This window comes from Heloderma suspectum, chromosome 1, assembly GCF_057233095.1.
Source record: "Heloderma suspectum isolate Gila_16-S chromosome 1, 16-S_ref, whole genome shotgun sequence".
In the NCBI taxonomy this organism is placed as follows: Eukaryota; Metazoa; Chordata; class Lepidosauria; order Squamata; family Helodermatidae; genus Heloderma; species Heloderma suspectum.
The window spans coordinates 79,708,783-79,719,571 of NC_139458.1; the positions used below are offsets into that span (position 1 = coordinate 79,708,783).

General features: G+C 44.0%; 1 protein-coding gene across 19 annotated transcripts in view; it reads right to left on the reverse strand.

Annotated features, from left to right (window-relative positions):
- Positions 1-3,960, reverse strand: part of GPHN (gephyrin) — a 483,693-nt gene extending 479,733 nt beyond the window's left edge. For 16 of the 19 annotated variants that reach the window (XM_084849007.1, XM_084848989.1, XM_084849053.1 and 13 more), the window contains exon 1: positions 3,224-3,311. Coding sequence is in view for 13 of the 19 variants with exons in the window: in XM_084849019.1 (XP_084705145.1) it covers positions 3,224-3,287 (64 nt within the window). In the remaining 6 variants the exon portion in view is untranslated. Of the gene's footprint in view, positions 1-3,223; positions 3,312-3,818 lie in introns of those variants that run through there. The other 3 variants (XM_084848936.1, XM_084848902.1, XM_084848962.1) reach the window with 2 other exon arrangements.
- Positions 3,961-10,789: the final 6,829 nt, after the last annotated feature.

Sequence of the window (10,789 nt, forward strand, 5' to 3'; positions counted from 1 at the left end):
ACTTCAAAAAAGCCTATACACTGCATTTGCAATTTGCTATCATAACTGCAGAAAGCATCTTCACTTGAACACCCAAACTGCAATTATTAACTTGAAGCAGGTAAAACTTAAATGACACAAAAAGCATTAAGATTAAACAATGCCCACCTTCTGAAAAAGTTTATCAGAGTATACCAACTAGACAAATGAAGAAACTTCCCTATTGTTTGGAACTGCACTTTTTGCAATTCTGGATACTTAGCTACAAAATCTTGACATCAAGCCAGTTATACTTTGCAAGAAACACATATTATTTTCAAACAAGAGGGTTGTATTTATCTTTAACAAAGATCTCATTATGCCTATAAGATTCAAAGATCAATTATATTTGCAAGTAAGAAAGACAGCTGCATCCAAATAAGGAGGTTTTAAGACTTTTTATCAAAACAGTTTTCCTTGTTTTATTCCCCAATAATAACATAAACACTGTCAAAACTATTATACTAATAAAGTAATTCCAGTCCCACGAAATGAAATTTTAAAAATATGCAATGAAGGTTTCACATTTACCTATGGTTTTTCTCACATTCTTAGGCCTCCTAGAATATAGATGGGGAAGTATGTAAATCGGAAGACAACAAAATCCCAGCAATTTGATTATCATACCTTGCCAAACCAAATCTACCATATTTAATGATCCAGTTGTCTGCGATGCGGAAGCATCATTAAGATTTACGTTTCTTTTACAGCATCAGCTTCTAGAACTTTATTCTGCCACAATATTGTTGCAGGAAAAGGCTTAACGGGAAAAACAGGGGGGAAAAAATCAAGCCCAACAACTACATTCTACTGGCAGCTACTGGCAGTGAAAATCAGGGGCTGGCAGTTTCAGTACCAAGAAGAGAGAACAGCACAGTATCAGACTCGGGGAATTCCCTCTGTCACATTCAGACTCAGGAAGGTTCCAAGTAGCTATTCATAGGCAGACCACAGACTCCTCCAAAATCTGGGACAGCCAAGTACGCAGTAAATGAATATAGAACATTCTTTTTAAGAGTGAGGCATTTTGATTTAATACCACAACACTAAAGAAATAAATTTCCAATTTGCTATTCAACTCCTCATTCAGCTATTTTATCCTCTCTCATCCTGTAGACTAGGAATCTTCAGTGAAGAGAATTCAGCTCTCACCAAGTCGTTTTAAGGAGATGAAATAAAATATGCACAAGAAAAATCTCTCCTTAGGATTTTTAAACACCCACTCACCCGCATTCCCCATTCCTCCCATCACTATGCACCTCTAATTTAATCTCATAGATCATTTAAACCCTTCAGCTGTCTTTCCAAGATATGGCTTAACACCGCAAAGTCAAAATTCCAAAAAATACACCTGGGCAATCATATCACCAAAAAAACAGAAAAGGGAAGGGGGGGAAAAATCAGTACACAGTCACTACAGGGCTTGCTGTGTCGTGAAAGAGATTTTCCAAGTGAATGCAGTGCTAGCATCAGAGGTCAGCACCATCAGGAAACTGCCAAGGCTCTAGCACTTTAGGAGCACCTAACAGTGCAAACCCCTAACTATTTGCCACTGAAGGCCACCACTGCGGAAGGGAAGTGTGGGTCTCCCCTCTTCTGTGCTGCTGTCCACCTCCTGCTGCACCTACCCAAAGTAGGCCAGTGACTAGCAGTTCAAAGAAGCTTGTTTATCTGTTTTCTCCCTCTGGGAGGCAGAGGGAATTGGGCCCAGCATAGCTACCCAAAGGAATAGGCAAGCAAGTGAAAGTGGCTGCTCCTTGGGTGGGGAGGCAAGCAAGTGCAGGTGGTGAGCAACAGCCACTACCTCTGCTCACTCACGCTCTCTCTGGGTGACACAGCTAGGAGGATTGGGCCCACTGGACTCAATCCCAACCAAAACGCTGCCCAGAGAGCACAGTGGAAATTGCACTGTGTGTTCCTTACTGCCACATCTGCTATTCAGTCACCTGCTCAGTAGCAAATAGTAGCTGCTTACTTCCACTCACTCACCTCTAGGCAGTACAGTGGGCCCAATCCAATTTGCCATGCCATTCAAAGAGAGGGCAGAGGAGCCCCTTCCAGCCTCCTCTACTACTATTCACCAGTTTGAGCAAGTGAGCATCACAGGCCACTACTACAAGGAGCAGCAGCTGCTGCCTCCACTCACTCACTGTCTCCCTCTGGATGGCGCAACTGGAAGGGCCCAACCCCAACTGCCACGCTACCCAGAGAGAGTGTGGAGGCGTTGGTAACTGTTCCTAGCTGCTCCGTTGCCCACTTGAATGGAGAAAAAGTGGAGGCGGCTGCAAGGAGTAGCAGCAGCTGCGGCTGCCGCCACCGCCGCCTCTCTCTCTCTCTCTCTCTCTTTTTCTCTCTCGGCAGCGCAGCTGGTAAGATTAGATTAGTTGGGGGAAGAGGAGGGATCCCCACTAAAGCCATGTTGCCTGGGGTCCCTCACCCAACTCTTCGAACCAGCCCTGTACCCATGATTACACACACACACACACACACACACACCCCGTTCAGTCTGTTCCTGGATTGAAGATCCGAAGCGCGAACTGCTGTATTTACAAAGATACCTATGTAAAATGGCCCAGGATCAAGGCATCTCCCCAAAAGAGAATGGGGGATGCCGAGCTCGATTCCTCCGGGGCCTGTGAAGAGAGAAGCGGATCATGCCGTTCCTGCACTCACAGCCTGGCCGTGCACCCACTTTTCCCAAGCATCTTTGCACCTGGATCTCCCTTCGCGCCCGAGGCAAACCGGCATCTCCAGATCCACTCTCCCACCGACCCCCGCCCCGTTCCTTTCCCCCTCTACCTCCCACCACACGGGTTATTTACGGGCCAGTCCCCAGCGGGAGCGGCGAACTCGAGGCTGCGGCACTGAACAGCCTCCCGCCCGCATGCGGCAGCAACAGCAGCAGCGCCCAATCCCACCATCGCTACGGCCGCCCGCCAAGGCAGCTTCTCCCGTCCTCCCTCTCTTCCACCTCAGCCGGCGACGACGGTGCGCAGCCGAGGCCGGGCTCGGAGGGGGGCCGCGGGGAAAGGAGCCGACGAGCGGTGCTCCGGCTTCCTGTGCAGCGACGGCGGAGCCACGGCAGGGAAAGAAGGCGGGCGGCGGCGGCGGCGGCGGCGGCGGGGACACCCAGCATGGAGCGGCCTGGCCGCGAGCCCCGACCCGTAGCCACCTCCGCCCCCGCTTGCCAGTCGCGGCCCGTTACCTGTGAGGACCCCGACGCGGATTTGGTGGTCGTGGTTCGTTAAAATCATCCCCTCCGACGCCATGTTTCCCAGCGCAGCCACCGCACTGACAGGGAGGCGGGTGGGGGGAGAAGGGGGAGAAGGAGCGCGAGAGCGGGGAAGGGGGAGGCGGAGGCGAAGGCGGAGGGGAGAGGGAAAGCGCGCGAGGGGGCGGGGCGCGGAGGGGCGGGGCCACTGTCCAAGAGGCGGCCCTGTGGCGCGCGCGGGGCAAGGCAGAAGAGCCCTGAGGGGGCGGGGCGAGGCGAGGGGCGGGAGGAAGGCAGAGCCTAGGAAGGTCGGACGAACCAGGCCGGCCCGAGGCGGGGCCGAAAAGAACGCGGGCGAGCTCTCAGCCGGAGGAGGGCTCCTCAAGTGCTGCGTCCAGGCAGTAGCAATCGAACGCCGAGCGAGCTGCCTGTCCGCTGTTCCGCTTTTTTCCGCCGCCTCCGTCCGACCCGATTGGGTTACGAGAAGAGCTGGGAAGGCCCTGCTGTCCCGGTGCCGGGAGAATCCGAGTGGGTTCTTTTCTTTGCGCGGAAAATACATGGATCTCGCCTGTCTGCAAATTCCCCATACCTGTTTCTGTATTTATGAAACGGCAGGAATAGAGAGAGAACGCGCAAGTCCTGCGTTGGTTGGAACACGCCGGTATTTCACTGCATGCACCTGCACTGCACCCACACATGCATCAGTCACCATTTTTACATCCACACGTAATCGACTGCATCACGCTGCACTAGCACATATTGCGCTGCATTCATACGTGCAAGCAACGGCACGCGCACCTTCTGCGATTGACAGCCACTCTCTCGCCCTCGAAGCACATTTCACTTATTCACATTACAGCCACGTTTATAGCTCTGCATTGCATGTGCGGTACATATGCCAAATGGGAGTTGGGGTGGCAAGGTGTAAAAAGGCTGGGAAATGGAAGAAGACAAATGCAGAGTTCAGGTATTTGCGATAGTTACATGCAGACCACGAGAGCTCTGATCATTTAATCTGCTCGTCGCTGATGTGTGCCACATACAAGCACACTGCAATGCATTCTACCACATTCCATTCACATTCACTGTATTGCATAACCCTGCATCACTCTGCAGGTTCACACACCTGCATTGCTTGTAAATATGGCAATAACACTTCATGGTACTGTCCTAGCTTTCATTTACTGTGCATGTACACCGGCTTTGCAAGCATATTGCTAAAGGCCATGATGTGAGCTTGCCTGTTAGCATTAAAAATTGATATTGCATCAAATCTGAACTATACCCCAGTTGCTCACATTAAACAAATATTTTACTGCACAAATGCCTACATGTTATTATCCACATTTGTTCTTCATGCATGCATTCTGCAGCCCCTTTACCTGTGCTGTTTTGACAAGTTCAATGGTGTTTCACACATATCTACAGTAATTTATAAAACAAAAATGGTTAAAACAGAATTGTTAAGTCTTGTAGAATTAAGAGCTTGCAGGTCTATTAGATAATGCAGATATGATTATTATATAGTTTATATTATAACTTCTGAAAATATTATAACTATTTATTTAGACTTTTATCTTACTCAGGGCAAGTTCCAACATGATTAAGCCAGAATAAAATATACAAACAAAAGATGTAAAATACCTAAGTGAAAACCTCAGTCAGCATAAATAACTCCCACATGCTTAACATAAATATACCCTGGCCACTAAAAAGCTAGTCAGAGCACAAGATCTTACCATAGTTTCCAGGTATGAGCTCCGCAATTGTGGAGCAGTTACCAAAGCACATCTCTTTATATGGTCCCATTATCTAGAGTTGACATCTGCAGCCTAATCCTATGAATGTTTACTTGGAAGTCAGTTTTACTGTGTTCAATGCAGCTTACTCCCAAGTAAATGTACATAGAATCTCAGCCTTATTTAAATATATGCTTTATTTCCGGCTATTCACATGGTATTTCAAGCGGCTTATAAACATTTTTAATTGGTTCATATGGATTAATGCAATAGTCAAAAGGGTCTCTTGGCCAGTCTCAGGAGTGTAATGGAGCCATAGGGAAGAAGCAGTTATGGAAGTCTCAAGAAGATTAAAATCAAAAACAGCACCTTAAAATTTATCCAGAAAGTCATATGGGCCAATGGAGATGTTGGAGCACTGCTGAAATATGTTGTCCCATCAGAAGGCGGGATACCACATTGTGCATCAGTTGTATTCAGGGCTAGTTCCAAACAGCACTTTGCAGTAGTGGAAGGGTGGAGTGTCGTTTTGCAGTTCCTACACTTTTGTATTGGTTTTATGCTGCTGTTTTAACTAACGAATTGATGAAAATGATGAACAATTCAGATGGAACACTGATTATTTGGGGTACCACTTGATAATTCTTTCCAACTGAATGTTGATGTGACTAGTACAATCCACTTGGTTTTTTAGGTAATTGTTGTTGTTGTTGTTCAGTCATTCAGTCGTGTCTGACTCTTCGTGACCTCATGGACCATAGCATGCCAGGCCTGCCTGTCCTGCACTCTCTCCCGGAGTGTGCTCAAGTTCATATTCATTGCATCGGTGATGCTATCTAGCCATCTCATCCTCTGTCGTCCCCTTCTCCTTTTGCCTTCAATCTTTCCCAGCATCAGGGTCTTTTCCAGAGAGTTTTCTCTTCGCATTAGGTGGCCAAAATATTTGAGCTTCAGCTTAAGTATCAGTCCTTCCAATGAGCACTGAGGGTTGATTTCCTTGAGGATGGACTGATTTGACCTCCTTGCAGTCCAGGGCACTCGTAAGAGTCTTCTCCAGCACCACAGTTCGAAAGCATCAATTCTTCGGCACTCAGCCTTCCTTATAGTCCAGCTCTCACAGCCATACATTACTACTGGGAAAACCATAGCTTTGATTAGATGGACCTTTGTCGGCAAGGTGATGTCTCTGCTTCTTACTATGCTGTCTAGGTGTGCCATAGCTTTCCTCCCAAGGAGCAAGCGTCTTTTAATTTCATGGCCACAGTCACTGTCTGCGGTGATCTTGGAGCCCAAGAAAGTAAAATCTGTCACTGCTTCCATTTCTTCCCCTTCTATATGCCAGGAAGTGATGGGCCAGATGCCATGATCTTCATTTTTTAATGTTGAGTTTCAAACCAGCTTTTGCACTCTCCTCTTTCACCCTCAACAAGAGGCTCTTTAGATCCTCTTCGCTTTCTGCCATTAGGATGGTATCGTCTGCATATCGGAGGTTGTTGATAATTCTCCCGGCAATCTTAATTCCGACCTGTGATTCATCCAACCCGACGTGTCTCATGATGTACTCTGCATATAAGTTAAATAAGCAGGGTGACAATATGCAGCCTTTTCGTACTCCTTTCCCAATTTTGAACCAATCGGTTCCATGTCTGGTTCTTACTGTTGCTTCTTGACCCTCGTACAGGTTTCTCAGGAGACAGGTAAGGTGGTCTGGTACTCCCATCACTTTAAGAATTTGCCAGAGTTTGTTGTGATCCACACAATCAAAGGCTTTAGCATAGTCAATGAAGTAGAAATAGACGTTTTTCTGGAATTCTCTTGCTTTCTCCATGATGCAGGGAACGTTGGCGATTTGATCTCTAGTTCCTCTGCCTCTTCGAAACCCCGCTTGTACTTCCGGTAGTTCTTGGTTCGCATACTGCTGAAGCCTAGCTTGTAGGATTTTGAGCATCACCTTGCTGGCATGTGAAATGAGCGCAATTGTGCGGTAGTTTGAACACTCTTTGGCGTTGCCCTTCTTTGGAATTGGAATGTAAACTGACCTTTTCCAGTCTTGCGGCCATTGTTGAGTGTTCCAAATGTGTTGGCATATTGAATGCAGCACTTTAATAGCGTTACCTTAAATAAAATTTACGTTATAATGGTATTAAGGTTGGGTTTGAAAGGTATCCAGTGGGCTATTTGACGCCCCCCGCCCTTAAACAGCAGACCTCCATGGCATATCACAATCTGCTTTTGAAAGTCAAAAGTAGCCATAAAGTAGGAAACCAAATTCCAAAAGCACTATTAGACAGGCAAAACTACTCATGCGCTCCTTTGGATCCAGGACCGTTAAAGTTATACACCCCTCAGTTCTCTAAGCCTCAGAATGGCTCTCAACAAAACAAAAAACAATTTATCCAGAAATAAAATACAAACAAATTCAGGCATAATTAAAACTGCAATTATACCAGAGATAGAGAATCAATTATGACACAATAAAGACATTAAATACCAGTAAAAGCATGGGTTAAAAAATGACACATTTACCAATCGTTTGACATCTATTTATTTGTCACCCTTTTTAGTTTTTACCAGTTGTTTGGTTTACCTACTTTACAATCACTTGTGAATTCTCCTTTGCTGAATCTATGCTCTGAATCTTAGAAGAGTTTCTTCTAAGCCACATTTTGTTGTTTATTCGGTCAGTCACTTCCGACTCTTCGTGACTTCATGGACCAGCCCACGCCAGAGCTTCCTGTCAGCTGTCGCCCCAGCTCCCTCAAGGTCGAGTCCGTCACCTCCAGAATATCATCCATCCATCTTGCCCTTGGTCGGCCCCTCTTCCTTTTGCCTTCCACTTTCCCTAGCATCAGCATCTTCTCCAGGGTATCCTGTCTTCTCATTATGTGGCCAAAGTACTTGAATATCATTCCCACAAGTAAGCAGTCTGGCTTTATTTCCTGGAGGATGGACTGGTTTGATCTTCTTGCAGTCCAAGGCACTCTCAAGCTTTCTTTCAAATATCTCATCTGGACTGCAGTCAAACCTTTTTGTCATAATATATGTTACATGCCACAAGCCTGTTTTTCCTGCTTGATTTTTCCCGTATCTCAGACTATAAGTTGCTCATTATATCACAAATAGTAGATTTGGGTTCACCATTAATTATATTCAAGTTGATGAAATGCAATTAATATACACAAGAAAAATTGTAATCAACAGAACCCTTGATTATTAACAAATGGTGGGAAATAAAACCAGTGAATGTTTGAGTAACTTTAATGAGTGTTAGGTTGCAATCCTGTACCTAATTACCTGGGAGTAAGCCCCACTGAACTCATTGGGACTTACTTCTGAGTAGGCATGTTATGTAGAGGTTTGTGTTAGTATAATCCTGGAGATTACGGCATTGTATATGTGGCAGGGATTTTAAAAAGAAATTCTCTGAAAATTCTCTGAGGCAAAGAAGATTTAAAACATCTGCCTGTTATTAATTCCTTAACTCAGTATTTTACACTGCCTCTGAGTTCTTTGCAGTAATTCCTGCTATTTTAAAATTTGCTATCTGTTGCAGATAGTCTATTTGGCTGGGTCAGGAGGTCAATAATAGGATACAGGATTTTATTTCTGTTTCATTGGTGTGAAGCCAAGTGAAATCACAATACTAGCTGTCTCAGTAGATCATTAATAGAATTTTATCTCCATTCATTATCCAAGTGAGGTAAAGGGAGTAATTGGCTCAATGGACCAGTAATGTAATACAGGCATTTATTTCATTTAGTGGTGAGAATTCAGGAAGCTCAAGTAACTATCATACAATAAAAATAGTAATAGCATATGTAGCCTATCACTTCTAAGTAACATTCAGCCTGTTAATACCTATTACAGTATGTTACATGACACTCTTTGAAAATAAAAACACCTGAAACAGGTTGCTCAAAATTTTAAGCATTTATCAGTAAAGAGAAGACTATTCTGTACAAACTCCTTTCCTGAAAATGTTACCTTTGAAAGAATGAAAACACAACTAGTCAATATGAGCCATTACGCAAAATAATAACCCCTTTTTTATAAAAATAATTTACCCTGCAATATTTATCTGGGAGTAAGTCCCACAGAACTCAATGAGACTTACTTCTGAGTAGACAGGCATAAGATGGTTTTGCTAGTATACATATACCTCACTAAGCACTACAAGATTCAGACTGATTCACAGCAAAGCAAAACATGGGGCACTAATACTAAAAAGGTGTTTACTTCTTTTACTGATGTGAATTCAAGAAAGGTCAAGTAACTATCGCAGGGTAAAAATGGTGATAACTTGTATAGCATTTCATTTCTAGGTAACAACTGTAGAATATGTTTGTGTGTGTGTTTGTCTGTTCATACTCATTAAAGTTTCTGTTATCTGACACTCTCTTAGACCCTTCTTTAGAAGGAAAAGAAATACTGCTGAAATAAATACACCTTTATAATTCAGTCAGAAATACAATCAAGTAACACAAATCCAACCACAATATAAGGAGGCTTTATAGAGTGGAATATATCAATATAATATTACAGTGAAAAAAAGCTATTAAAACTGAAGCTCTTCCAGAGGCAGGCAATGAACTGAAATCAATACTGCTTTTAAACACCTTACAAAAATTACAACAATTTTATCAGCATATCAACATATATTTATTTAAGAATTGTTTACCAGTTTGTTGAGTTTCATTATTTTGTAATGATTTGTGGATTCACTCTAGTGAATCTAGGACCCCTGTTACTTCAGATGATTTGTTTGCAATGGAAATTACTATACATACACACACAAAATGTAGGAGTTTTAAAACTACCAAGAACTTTTGAAAGATCCTTCAAATTCATATGCAGGATCTGAATAGATGATATGCCATGATATGCCAAACTCTTGTTATATATAGGATTTGTTAATTTATGAGGGGTTTTAAGAGAGCAGGAGTGTGGGCCACATGTAGCCCACATCGCCATGCAGCAACCATTTCTGGTGGCAGGAAAAAAGGGAGAGTTTGTTATGGAATGGCCAAAAGGCCAAATTGTGAATATGCTAAATTTGGCCTTTTACTGCTCTGTAGTGGTTTGCCACCAAAATTCAGTAGCAAACCACCAGTTCTTTTGCTGCCAGTGCCACCAAATTTGGCAGCATGGTGGCAGCAGGAGTGTGGCTTGCAAGGGGATCTGGGTGGCAAAGGTGTCCCCCGGACCCCTCGAAGTTATCTACTCCTGTAATAGAGGTTTGATGTATATCAAGAGGTTGTTCCACCAGGCTTTGAGGTGTCTTGCAAATGAAGCTGCATTTATGAACATGTTCATTCATGGCTGCTTACAGAGTATTTTCAGCTTATTAACATTTTTTTCATGGCATGCAAACTTAATGAAATATCTATTCCAAAAGCATCCCACCATATTTAGCCCAGACAATGTAAGCTGTCAGCTGGCCAGCTCACCTAGGCAGAAATCTAGCTCTTTGCTCACTCTCCAAAACTGTGCCTCAGGGCTTCACGGTATATAGAATTCAAAGAAACATCAATTTGCCTTTCCCCTCAACCCTTCAAAACAGCATAGTATTATAAACATTGCACTGATACTGTATCACTTTAACCAAAACACACACACACACACACACACACAAATTGAAGTATTTCCAAACTGTACAAGACAGCAACTTGATGAAAAAGGAGGTTCCATTTCCCTCCTACTGAGGCGCACAGTATCTGAGTTCCCTTTCTCCCTTCCCTATACGAGAAAGGGTAGCAAAGCTTGTGTTGGCTGGAAGAAACAGTTTTATCATTTGGAATGTGACAGACTGAGGGTGCTTCCA